General features: G+C 46.5%; 1 protein-coding gene across 1 annotated transcript in view; it reads right to left on the bottom strand.

The window, feature by feature from the left end:
• Positions 1-11,185, bottom strand: part of SOS2 (SOS Ras/Rho guanine nucleotide exchange factor 2) — a 40,682-nt gene extending 29,497 nt beyond the window's left edge. The window contains exons 1-2 of the mRNA XM_058834740.1: positions 10,900-11,185; positions 128-253 (exon numbers count right to left, since the gene is read on the bottom strand). Coding sequence (XP_058690723.1) covers positions 128-253; positions 10,900-10,986 — 213 coding nt within the window. The 5' untranslated portion in view covers positions 10,987-11,185. The remainder of the gene's footprint in view (positions 1-127; positions 254-10,899) is intronic.
• Positions 11,186-13,187: the final 2,002 nt, after the last annotated feature.

The raw sequence follows: 13,187 nt of genomic DNA, 5'->3' as shown, positions 1-13,187 counted from the left end.
GATCCAGGGAGAGCCACAAAGTCACGTTAGGAAGCTTTTTAAGGCTTCCAACCTGCATTGCTCAAAATATTCCAATTAATTCCAGCAATTCCAGAAGCAAGCCCTTGTTTTCCAGCCCCATTCCTACCTCCACATCCTGCACAGTCCGTGGCTGGGCGATGCACAGTTTGTTCAGCAGCTGCAGGATCAGCTCCTCAATGTAGTAGAGGGAATCTTCCTTTGCTGAGAGGTTGGGGTGAACCTGCTGCTGGACCTGCCCAAAGGAATTCAAAGAATTAGGAGTTTTTCATGGAAAGCTGTGCCTAAAAACAAATCCCAGCAAAAGCAGGATAACTCTGGATCGCAGTGCTGCGAATTCACACGCTTTTAATATTTCTCACAATTTTTCCTCTGGAGTTAAGGTGGTAATTCCTATTCAAGCCAAGCTGGCACCTCTGTGGAATTATAAGCTCTGTGTTTTGCCATTTTGGTGAGAAGGAGCATCAAGCCAAGGCAGATTTCTGCCAGCATTCAGTGAAACCATCCCTGTGGGTAACTCTGAGTTACTCATGCCCTGAATGAGTAACTGCAGTGACGTTACCAGCCCTAATGAGAGCCTGATGGAGTCACTCAGCTCACCCTACCTGGGTGACTGAACAGAGGAGCAGCACAGACCCACAGGGAAAAGCAGGGAAAAGCTGACTCCCACCTCTCTGCAAGGCAAGGCAGGATAACTCATTTTATCTCACTATCATGGAGACTAATCCCAGCTTTGGTTTCCCAGGCTAAACTAGACTAAGCAACCCAGAAGAGGCAACCTCAGCATGTGCCCATACAGAAAGGGCTACAGTTCCTTTCATCCTACATCCAGGGTCAGCAGGGCTCTTTTTCTATAAATAATCTCCTCAATCAAACCACCCCACCTTAAAAAGAAAAAAAAAGCACTCAGGGGTTGGTCTCCATACTCAGTTTTCCCTGGCAGCTTCTCAATCAGGAAAGCGCTCACTAGATCTCAAACTATAGCCAAAAGCTTCGTAAGGAATACAATCCAGGGAAATTCCCTCCTCTCCCCACACAAATTCCATGTAAATCACCTCAAAAAAGTCGTGTGATATACTCACATTGGTATTCACAGGACAAACGGGGTGGCAGTTTCTTGGGACAAGACAGAAACACCTTTGGGTTGAATTGTGATGCTCTGAAATACAGGTACAGCCCCTTCCAAAAGCCCATGGAGCAGCTCCCAAAAACTGGGGAGCTCTGAGGGCTTCCTTCAAGTGAAGGAGAATCCCAGAATGGTTTGGGTTTGAAAGGACCTTAAAGATCATCCTGTTCCCCCTCCTGCCATGGGCAGGGACACCTTCCTCTATCCCAGGCTGCTCCAAGCCCTGTCCAACCTGACCTTGGACACTTGCAGGGATCCAGGGGCAGCCAGAGCTGCTCTGAAACCTTTGCCAGGGCCTCCCCACCCTCACAGCCAAGAATTCTCAATTCCCAATATCCCATCTAACCCTGCCCTATTTGAATCCAGCTGCCCAGTCTTGTTATAAAGTTATTTTATAGCTCTGTAAATGTAATTTTGCCTTTTGTGCCTCAAACACGAATCTCTGCTTTACACAACCGATTCCCAGCCAACACGGATATGAGATCCTGAAAGAAAGAAAGAATCCTCAAGAAAACCAAACCCACTCCTTGAAAAGTCCTACTTAAGACAGCAGGTTTTCAACAATAGCATTTTGTGTTCTTCCTGAACATGAGAGTTTAATTCACAAAACAATGGCAAACCAGGAAGTGCTGGGTTAAGGTCCCGCCACGTGTCTCTCAGAGAGCACCACTACAGCAAGGAAATAAAATGAAATTCTGTGGCCCTGCAGTGAACCCTTAATGATGCTCCAGAGAACTGACAAGAACAGGAACAGTGAGGAGGAAGATCAGGAAAAGATGGGAACTCCCATTCCCTGATCAGACTGCAGCCCAGTTTTTATTTCAGACTTCACCGTGCAAAAAAATGACTTCATTTGTACCTGGCTTCAGTTGCCAGGTCTAAACACCTCATGTCACATTCTCCTAAACTTTGTTGGGAGCACAGGGATGTCCAGCAAGGCTGAGGAGCAGCAGAGGAGCACAGAGCTCTCCTTAAACAGTGACATGGAATCAGCTTCATTTTAGGAACATAAATAATGGAATCCTGGAATAGTCTGGCTTGGAAGGGGTTTTTAACACCATCCTATAGCACCCCTGCCATGGGCAGGGACACCTCCCACTGCCCCAGGCTGCTCCAACCTGGCCTTGGACACTTCCAGGGATCAGCCACAGCTCCTCTGGGAATTCCAGTCCAGCCAGCAATTCCCAATTCCCAATCTCCCATCCATCCCTGCCCTCTGGCACTGGGAGCCATTCCCTGGGTCCTGTCCCTCCATCCCTTGGCCCCAGTCCCTCTCCAGCTCTCCTGGAGCCCCTTCAGGCCCTGCAAGGGGCTCTGAGCTCTCCCTGGATCCTTCTCCTCTCCAGGAGAACCCAACACTCCCAGCCTTCCCTCATAACTGTTCCATCCCCCAAATCATCTCCATGGCCCTCTCTAAGTCCTGGAGTCAAATTTCCTTCAAAAGGAGCAAAACCAACAACAAAGCCCCAAATCTCTTGGTTGAGCCAACTCTCCCCAGAGGATTTAGAAGATCAGCTGCCACTTGAAATGAGTCTGCCTGCAGCATCCTGAAAGGTCCCAGAGGTGAATCTGCACTCCCTGGGTTTCAGAGAAGTTCTTTTGACATAAATGCTGAGAAGAAAAAAGAAACCAATTTCATTTCAAGACACTGTTTCTCAGAGCAAAACAAAAATACTGTAATAAAAGCTGAGCACCAGCTGATCAAATCAGATGCCACTGGGTCAAGGACAAAACATTTATTCTTTACAGCACCTCCTAAATCCTGACTGAGAGGACTGGAAAAGGCAGGTGAGACTGATAAAGCACTCCATGTCCAGAAAAAAAGCAGGAGGAATTACTGGGGATGTTACAGAAAGGACATTCACTGATCTCTGCTTCAGACTGAAATATCTGAGCACAATTAGATAAACTGGCATGGAATAAACACACCAGAGCTACACAGGCTGAATTTTGTTTCTTTTAAGGGTCAAAATACCCTTTAAGAACCCACAAGGTGTTGCACTGAGCAGTCAGAGCTCTGCTGCAGAAAGCTGAGCAGAAGGGAGCACAGAAAACAGATTTTTTTACTATTTTATCTCTGAAGTCATTAAAGAGAGATTAGGATTAGCAGAACTAACTTTTAGTGTCATTCACACAGTTCAAGTTGTTCCAATGAAAAGAAATTAAATAACAGGTGCAAGATGGCATTTAAACTTGGCCTTAAGGCCTTTCTGGGGGACACAATTTTATTTTAAGTTGAATTTTCTACACTGCTCCTTCTGTTGCTCCTCATTTTTTCCCTATTCTCCCACCCTTCCAATGTGCATTGGATGAAAATCCTCAAAAGCTTCTCCTCAAAATTCCTTCTCAGTGAGATATTATTTAATCCTCAGAGCAAGGAGTCTGTTCAGAAAAGATGAGGATGAAAACTTTTCATAGAGATAAATGGCATTAAAACTAGGAAAAAAAAGGATTTTTTTTTATTTTTTTTTATTTTTTAATATAATGGCAGGGTTAATTTTGAAGCACAGGAATTCTGGATCTCAGACTTGGGGAAATCCAGAAGTCCAGAGTATAAAAGAAATGATTCAAGGGTTCCATTTGAAATGACAAAAAGCTGAGCAGAAATAAAACATAGAGTCAAAACTGCAAGGAACTTCTTTTTAGCCTTTTCTGAGACAAACCAACAGCTTGGCTACAAAACTAAATATACTTTTACTTAATAGATAATTTTGATAGTGAAAACACATCCAGAAAGCTCCAATTGTTCCACAGAGAGCACATGAGCAAAAAAAGAGATTTTTCATTTAAAAAACTCCCAAGAACAGAAAATTCCCAAATCCACAAACTGCACATCAAGTCTGCAGGCAGCACATTCCACCATAAAAATATGGATTCATATTCCTGAAATATTTGGTAAAAATATCCCAGTTTTCTACTCCTATTCAAAACTACATTTTCAGAAAATGGAATTCCAGTATCACCTGAGATTTCAGAAGAAGTTTCTCATTTAAAAGTCTGTGTTTTAATTCCTTATCTTTTCTGTCCTAATGATGACCCTGACCATGAGAAACACAAAACATCTGCTCCAAAGGTCATTTTTAATCCCTCATCTGGATGATGCTCCAGAGGAAGAAGGGAACCAAATGGAGCAACTTAAAGGTTTCTTGTTGCTCTTATTCATTGAAAGGGGATAGCACTGATATTCCAAATTTTCAAGCATTATTCTTTAGAAATAATCACAAAGATTTAAATATTTGAAGAGAAATCCCCAATAAAAATGCACTGTCAACTTTTTAAAAATAACCACATTGATTTCTTATTTTATTTCTAGTACAGCAATTTCTGGCTGGCCTATTTTTCTTAAATCACACTAAAACATGCTGAGAGAGGAACAGCATGAAGCAGACTCTTAAGTAAAAGAGAATTTTTATCTACATACAGCATTTGGCTTTTTTAACTGCAAAAAACTTGAAGCATGATTAGCAAAATAAAATTATCCCTTAACTGACTGTACAGGGGTATTAAAAAATCATCTTACACCACCACTTTGGTGTAAATGTAATTTATTTTCCATCTTTAGCTATTTAAATAATCTCCTACAGTATATTCTAGTTGAGGGGAGGGTGAATTAAAGCAGAAATGATGGGTGGTACAGACAGGATCTGACTCTTGAAACAGCATCAAAGACTGTTCTAAAATCTCCTGGGAAGGCTGCTTGGTGTCCACAGGAAAAAAAAAAACCAACAAACATTAATAATGACACAAATACACACAAATTTTCTTTCTCCAGTTAATAGTTGTTTCCTTTTATACAGAGTCAAGAAGAAGCTAAAATGTGAGTTTGTTTACATGTACACAAACTATTTATACATTTTAATCTTCAAACCTGACGGAAAATTAAGTGTTTGGATTTTATCCATCCACATAAACTGCTTTGTTTAAATTGAGATAAACCCTGAGGGAGGCCAGCACAGCCTCTGCCCTGTGACAGGGGAGGGAAACACCACGTGGAGCTGGCTGTGCCCTCGTTTGAATTAAAGCTGGCAGCTCCCAGTTCTCCCCAAACTCTTCCACACGGAGCTGGGAGCTGCTCTGGGCTCTGAATTCAGCACTCGTGGGCTCCCTCTCCCCACTTTTTACATCCCACCCTTCCCAAGGAGAACAGCTCAGTGAGGAACACTGAATTATCCAAACTTGGAATTTGAATGCCAGAATGGTTTGGGTTTAAGGGAGTTTAAATCCCATCTCATTCCACCCCTGCCATGGCAGGGACACCTTCCACTATCCCAGGTTGCTCCAAGCCCTGTCCAGCCTGGCCTTGGACACTTCCAGGGATCCAGGGGCAGCCACAGCTTCTCTGGGCACCCTGTGCCAGGGCCTCACAACCCTCCCAGGGAATAATTCCTATAATCTGGACACACTGAAGGCCTCCAGAGTAATTTCTCCATGAACCAACTGGTCATTGAGATGACATTAAAAAATCAAGGAGAACAGAGGCCAGGGATCCAGGAAAGCCAGGTTTTCCACATGAGTAACGCTCCGGAACCACTGATGTGAAAGGCTGGCACAGAGGGAATCAGTGAGGTAATTAGAAAAGCAAACAACAGACTCCACAGCTCCTCTGGAAGAGATTAGATAAGGCCTGCACTGTGCAGAGAGAGGTGAAAACCCAGGAGAGCAGCAGGAGGTGGACAGGAGACACTGCAGGAGGTGAGGTGGGATGAAAAGATGGGGAAAGCACACACTGGGATTGGGATTGGGACTGGAGCCCAGCCCTGAGGGGTGAAGGCACCACAATGAGGTGAATCACGGTGGTTTTTAATTCCTGTGCCTGTTCCCCAAGCCAAGGCAAACACTAATTCCCATTTCCACTTGAACAACACAGGTAGGAAGTGCTCCTTCTGCTGGAGCTGCCAAATGAAATCTCAGCGTTCCTATTAAACACCTGGGATCTAAAACCCACCTCACACCAGTGCCCGCAAAAACTCCCCTGTTACTGTCTGCCAAGCACACATTCCTGTGTCAGGAACTTTGTAAAAATGAAAAACAGCATGAAAATAGTAAGATTTAAGTAAAAGGAGCAGCTGCCTTTGGTTCCAGATGCATCCATAGAATCCCAGCCTGGTTTGGGTTGGAAGGGATCTTAAAGCCCATCACATTCCAAATCACCTTGCACTGGCCCAGGTCACTCAAACTCATGTTTGGAGCAACTGCAAGCCTGCAAAGGTCCAGGTTTCTGAGCTCAAATACATGTATTTATGAAAAGCTAAATGATCTAAGAGATTTCAAACCTAAGTGTAATATTATTTTAAAACTTCTTAACGAGCAACTTTCCTGTTGGAATTATAATACATTAAATAATAATGGCTGCTAATGCAATTAGCATGCTTTAAATAACAATCCACTATAATGAGGCTAAAATACATTAAATATTTCTAACCCAAGGGGAGCCTGATCCTGCCATGGAAAACATGCATGAAATAAAGCTGGACACCCCTGCATCTCCTGACCTTAAGCCCAACCCTGCAACCTCACACATCACAACAGAGTAATTCCCATGTGTTTTAAAATACAGAAGCACTGAACTAATGTAAACTTCAAAAAAAGTCCTCAAAATGGTCTTTTATATCTGTCTATGCAACACTTGCTAAGAATAAACCCTTTAGTCATGCTCTAGAAATTTGATGAGTGGTCCAGAGCAATGGTGGAATTGTTTTAGAAAATGCAAATAGTGCCCAGTGCCAGGATTATCCCGACGTGGTGCCTGCAGAGCCGTGGGGTTTAACTGTTTGACAGTTTGTGTTTGTGGATTATGGAGGAAAAACCCAAAACAGGAATCCCCAGGAGATGCTCCTGAACTTAGAGAAATCAAAGAGCAAAGCAACTGAACAGAGAGCTCTTGTTTACATAAATACGTTTTGAATTTGCCAGCAGACTTTCAAGAACACACACAAATGATAATCGTGGAATCCTGGAACGGTTTGGGTTGGAAGGGATTTAAATCTCATCCAGTTCCACTGTCCCAGGCTGCTCCAAGCCCCAATGTCCAGCCTGGCCCTGGACACTCCCAGGAACCCAGAGGCAGCCACAGCTTCCCTGGGAATTCCATCCAGGGCCTCCCCACCCTCCCAGCCAGGAATTCCCAATTCCCAGTATCCCACCCATCCCTGCCCTCTGGCAGTGGGAGCCATTCCCTGTGTCCTGGCACTCCAGGCCCTTGGGAAATGCAAGCTCAGGATACAGAAGAATATTTTAAGGTGAATAAATCCCTATCTATAAATCTAACAACACATTCCTCACTATTTTCAAAAATACACACTAATTTTATGGGGCCACCTGGTTTACTTTAAAAACCTTTTCCAAGTGCCTGGAATAGAAATTTATTCCAGGTACCAATGGAAGGTATTTGGTACAAATTAATTTTTTAACTACAATTCCCAACAACCTTTTATGCAATGCACACCCAGGATATTAAAGCTGGGACCAGTTTTAATGGGCTGGAGGAAGTGAAACACTCAGCTGGCTGCCTCTGAAATTCCCAAAGGACTGGAATCCTGTTCAATAATTCACACAGGACTGAATCCCAGTATCAACCTGCAAAATAATTCACCTCTGGGAAGTTCCATCTGGAATCCAGCTCTGGCACTGGATCTGTGCCAGGAAAAGTGGTCCCAAAACTAAAATGCAGCTTTAGAACAAGATTTCACCATCTGACATCTCCCCCAACAAAAGCCAAACCAACCCAAACACCAAAGACGTGGAGAAATAAAAAATGGGGAGAGCAAAACCCTCCAGGCACTGCAGGAGGAATCCCAACAGCATTCCCCAAGCACCAGCACTGCCAGGGTGACATCCCACAGATCCAAACCCAGCCAGCACTGCAAACCCTCTGGGATTCCTGCCTGAGCACTCCCAGAATTATTCCAAGAGAAACTGTGATTCCTAAATAAAAATCATCAGCCTCCACATAAAAAGCCTTTATCAGGATCTGTTTGAGCTGATTTACCTGCTCCAAACAGCACTTCAAGTAACTAAACCTCAGTGATCACATCAAAATATTGTTTTCTTCTGATTCATTTACTTTGAAAGGACTTTTTTATCAAATTACCCTCACTCCCTGCTTAGATTTCCAGAGCAGAACAAAATAAAGTGTTTTAGAGCAAGGATGTGCCTGTCCATCTCCCAGCTGGAACAGAGGCAATACATGAAACTGCTTTTAATTTTCCAGTTTACACGATTCCCAGGTGCCAGTGCTAAGGAATGTGAGTATATCAATATATAAAATCTGGTTTAAAGATGTTTTACCATTTAACTTTGGGTTTTTCCTAAAAACAGTTCAACTCTAAGGTAAAATTTGGCATTCTCTATTAATCTTGAAGAGTATAAATGCATATAAAATATTGTTCAAAAGACATATTCTTTTTTTTAATGTATTAAATTAAGAACTGATGTGTTTTACCATTTTTTTAAGTGTCCACATCATAGAATTAAAGTAAACCAAGAGTTTAAAAGTGGTTTGATAAAAAGAAGTTGCCTTAAACTTGCTGAGTGCATAATACAGAGACTGGAGCTCTTCAAAGCATGTTCTGGACTTGAAATCCAGGCAATAAAAAATATTCTTTATTGTTAGTGAACTGCATGGGCTCCTTATTCAGCTCCACACCTTTGTGCATTTTAGAATTAAATATTTTTCACACTTTAACATGCAGAAAGAGAACCAAAATCTACCTTCTTTTTCAGCTTCTGCTTTCTGTTTCTCTCCTTTAAGAAGTGTTCATTTCAAGGAAAAGCTTCCAGGAATGGGAAATAATGCCCAGGATATTAAAAGCACAGCTTAAGAGTTAAAAAAACCCCTCTATTCCAGGTGTTTAACTAAAAAAAAATAATAAACTTTTCTTTAAAGTTTTCATCACAAAGCAACCTGCCTGGAAAAAATCACATCTCAGCTGGCCAACAAGTGGATTTTTTAAGACAAAATCACAAACTATCTGCAAACAGCGTTGATGATGTTTAATGAATTGGGAAATTAACAGAAAAATTGAGGCTTTCACACTCTGGATTCAGTGCCACCTTCCTCAGCTCCCCTAGAAATAATGGAATAGTTATTTTGGATAATCTCCTGCTGATTTTAAAATCTGGAGTGCTTATTTTAAAGAGTATCTTTTAAATGTGTTAAAACTGAGAGTGCTTGCCTAGCAGCCTGACAATGATACAATTTTGGGTTGACTCACTGATACTGTGTGTTCACACCAGAAATGCACATTACAGCCTGATTGCTTCATGCTCCAGGGTGGGTCCTGCAGACAAGGAACTTTCCCAGGGAGAAAAAAACCTGGCTATAAGCAAATTCACATTTTTACAGGCAGTCACTGGCATCACCACCCCATTTCCTCTGCTTTGGAAAGATGAAATTCCTGCTCTTTTCACCAAAACCAAATGCACAAACAGAAAGAATTGGTAAAGCAGCATGAATCCACCAATTTTTGCAGTATCTGTATTTTAGGATGATGAAGACACCTCTAAATTTTAAGGGACTCTTTTTGCAGCTGTACCTCATGGTTGGGCAGATGCTGGTTGGTGTTAAGGGGCTGCTTTAGGTCGGATTCCAGAGAGATCAGGAAAAGAACAGCTTGGCATTCTCTTAAGAGACTGGAAAGCAGCTTCTGTGAGAAGATTTTAGAGTAAAGAGCACAAAATCCAGGATTCTTCAGACAGGCAATTAGTGGTTTCTATGCCAGCCACAAGACTACTTAGACAGGCACCCAAAACAAATGCAAGTCTTTTATTCTTGTAAAAAAAATAACGGAGAATCATTACCCAACAGCATCACTCCATCTATTCTTGGGGAAAAGAGACAAAGCACTCACCATTGCCTAAAGTACTTGTATGGAAGCCCTGCCCAGCACCAGAGTTGCAGATCAGCAGATAATTATGGTCAGAATTATGGAATAATCCTCAACCTTTGCAAATGACACAGAGCAGGGCACTGCTCCCTTCAGCCTCAATTTAACTCAGTCCCTCCACTACTGGGGGTGTCCTGTGGAAGGGGAGGTGGGCTGGAGCTTCCCTGCTGTGCAAACACATCCTAAAACCACAGATTTATCTCCTGTGTGCTTCTCCCCACACGGTTTCTCTCAGCTGTGCAGTGCACAGATGTGTCACAGGGTGGCTTTTCCCTGCACCACAGGTGGCTGCTCTCACAGGTGTCACCCGAGTGGCAGAAACACCTGGGGTGAGCGCTCGGTGAAGGAATCTGGCTCGGGAAAGAGCCTGGAAAAGCTGTCAGGAGAAATGCCGTGGGGAGGGGATGAAGGAAGGGATGAAGGATGCCATTCCCCTGCACATCAGCAACGCTATCAGGGTGCCCGGAGAAGCTGCGGCTGCCCCTGGATCCCTGGCAGTGCCCAAGGCCAGGCTGGACGGGGCTTGGATCATCCAGGGATAGCGGAAAGTGCCCACGGCAGGGAGCTGGAACGAGACGGGATTTAAGATCCCTTCCAAGCCAAACCAATCTGGGATATCAACCCCTGGAAGCGAGAGCCCCAATTAAAGCGGAGAGCGAACTTTAGCGAGCGCAGCTGACGGAGAAGCAGCGCCCGCCGGGTCCCTCATCACCCGCAGCAGCCCCGGCTGTCCCTGAGGGAGGCGCGGGGGGCTCGGGGCCCTCCCGGCGCTGCCTGAGGGCAGGGCGGGGGCCGGGGCTCCACCTGCCCGGAGCGCCGGGACGCGGGGCAGGCTCCGAGCAGGTGCCGCCGCTCGCCGCCGGGACTGACCTTGCGCAGGGCGGGCACGAAGAGGCCGCGCCATTTCGGGCCGTTCTCCTCGCCCAGGAACTCGTAGGGCTGCGGCGGCGGCTGCATGGCGGCCGCTCCTCATCGGGGCCGGGCCGCCGAGGTGTCGCTGCTCACCCGCCCGGCCGGACCGCCATGGCTCGGCGGGGCCGCTCGGAGCTCGGCGGAGCCGCTCGGGGCGCGGGGAGGCGCCGGGCGGGGGTCGGGACGGGCCGGGCCGGGCCCCGCTCGCTGCGGCCCCGCTGCCGCCGCCGCCCGCGGCCGCCGCCCTGCGCGCCTGCGCCGCCCGCCCCGCGCGCCCCCTGCGGGCAGCGCCCGCAACTGCGGGCACCGAGCCCCGGGCACCGAGCCCCGGGCACCGAGACCTCCCCGCCCGGGGGATGATTCCTTACACGGGAAGATTTCCCCGCCCGGGGGATATTTCCTTACACGGGGGAGATTCCCCCGCCCGGGGGATGTTTCCTTACCCGGGGGAGATTCCCCCGCCCGGGGGATGTTTCCTTACCCGGGGGAGATTCCCCCGCCCGGGGGATGATTCCTTACCCGGGGAGATTTCCCCGCCCGGGGGATGTTTCCTTACCCCGGGGAGATTTCCCCGGCCGGGGGATGATTCCTTACCCGGGGAGATTTCCCCGCCCGGGGGATGTTTCCTTACCCCGGGGAGATTCCCCCACCCGGGGGATGTTTCCTTACCCGGGGAGATTTCCCCGCCCGGGGGATGTTTCCTTACCCAGGACATGTTTCCTTACCCGGGGGAGATTTCCCCGCCCGGGGGATGATTCCTTACCCGGGGGAGATTTCCCCGCCCGGGGGATGATTCCTTACCCGGGGGAGATTTCCCCGCCCGGGGGATGTTTCCTTATCCAGGACGTGTTTCCTTAGACGGGGGAGATTTCCCTGCCCAGGGCATGTTTCCTTACCCGGGGGATGCTTTCTTATTCAGAGATTTCCCTGCCCAGGGGATATCTCCCTGCCCAGAGGAGATTGCCCTACCTGGAAGGTATTTCCCTGCCTGGAGGGTATTTCCCTACCTGGAAGGTATTTCCCTGCCCGGAGGGTATTTCCCTGCCCAGAAGGTATTTCCCTGCCCGGAGGGTATTTCCCTGCCTGGAAGCACTTTTTTTGAAGGCTCTTTCTCTCCCTTCCTCGAGGCAGCTTCCCTCCCTGCCTAGGGGCTGTGCCTCTCCCTTCCTAGGAGGATGTTCCTCTCCCTCCCTGGAGGCTCTTATTCTCCCAACCCGGCTGCTATTTCCCCACCCCTAGGCTGTGTTTTACCCTGTTTTACACCCCTAGGCTGTGTTTTACCCTGTTTTACACCCCTAGGCTGTGTTTTACCCATGGAGACTCTGCCTCCATGATGTTCCTCTTCCTACCTGGAGGCAGTTTTCCTCCCCACCTGGAGGATGTGACTCTCCTTACCTGGAGGCCTCCTTGAGATCTTCCCACCTGGAGGCTATTCCCTTCCTTATTTGAAAGATAAAAGGCATTTTCCTCCCTATTTAGAGACTGTTCTCTTACCTGGAAGGGGTTTCTCTCCCTACTTGGAAGATTTTCTATCTGTAGACTGTTCTCCCTGCCTCGAAGCAATTTTCCTCACTGCCTGGAGCCTGTTTTCCTCCCCAGCTGGAGGATGTTTCCATCCCAGCCTGGAAGCAGTTTTCCTCCCTCTTTGGAGGATGTTTTCCTACCTGCCAGCAGTTTCTCTCCATAGCTGGAATCAGCATTCCTCCTTTTCTGGAGGCAGTTTCCCTCCCTACTCCAGAGATCACCACTGCCACCATTCCCTTCTCCCACTGATCACCCAGATCCAGCTAAATTTTCCCTCATTTCCCTCCTGACAGCATAACATTCAAATCTCACACCTTCTATTCCCTCTACTCCCCATTTTAAAACTTGTCCACAGAGGGAATGGATAAATTAAAGCAAAGAGGAAAAAATTGTGCCTTCCTGCCAGTAAAATTGTGATTTTTACTTCTTTCTAACAGATTTCTTGGAGGAGCCTGATGATTCCAGAGGCAGAAACTGCTCCTTGTTCGACCTTCCTGCCACACCAGAGCAGCCTGGGAGGTTCCCAACAAAATATTTATTTCTGTGGGAAGACACTTGTTCCTCAAACCCAAACTGTGAGCAAGAATAATAAATGGGATAAAATAATAATGGGATAGTGATGGCACAACCCATAGCTCCTACTCCTTGCAGAGTTTAGGACTGACCTTGCTGGGCACTGGTTTAGATGGGATATTGGGAAGGAATTCTCCCCTGGAAGTGTC

Source organism: Poecile atricapillus, chromosome 1 (genome assembly GCF_030490865.1).
Source record: "Poecile atricapillus isolate bPoeAtr1 chromosome 1, bPoeAtr1.hap1, whole genome shotgun sequence".
NCBI classification, from domain to species: Eukaryota; Metazoa; Chordata; class Aves; order Passeriformes; family Paridae; genus Poecile; species Poecile atricapillus.
The sequence above is the reverse complement of the archived record's forward strand: the minus strand, read 5'-3'. Positions and strand labels throughout refer to the sequence as shown.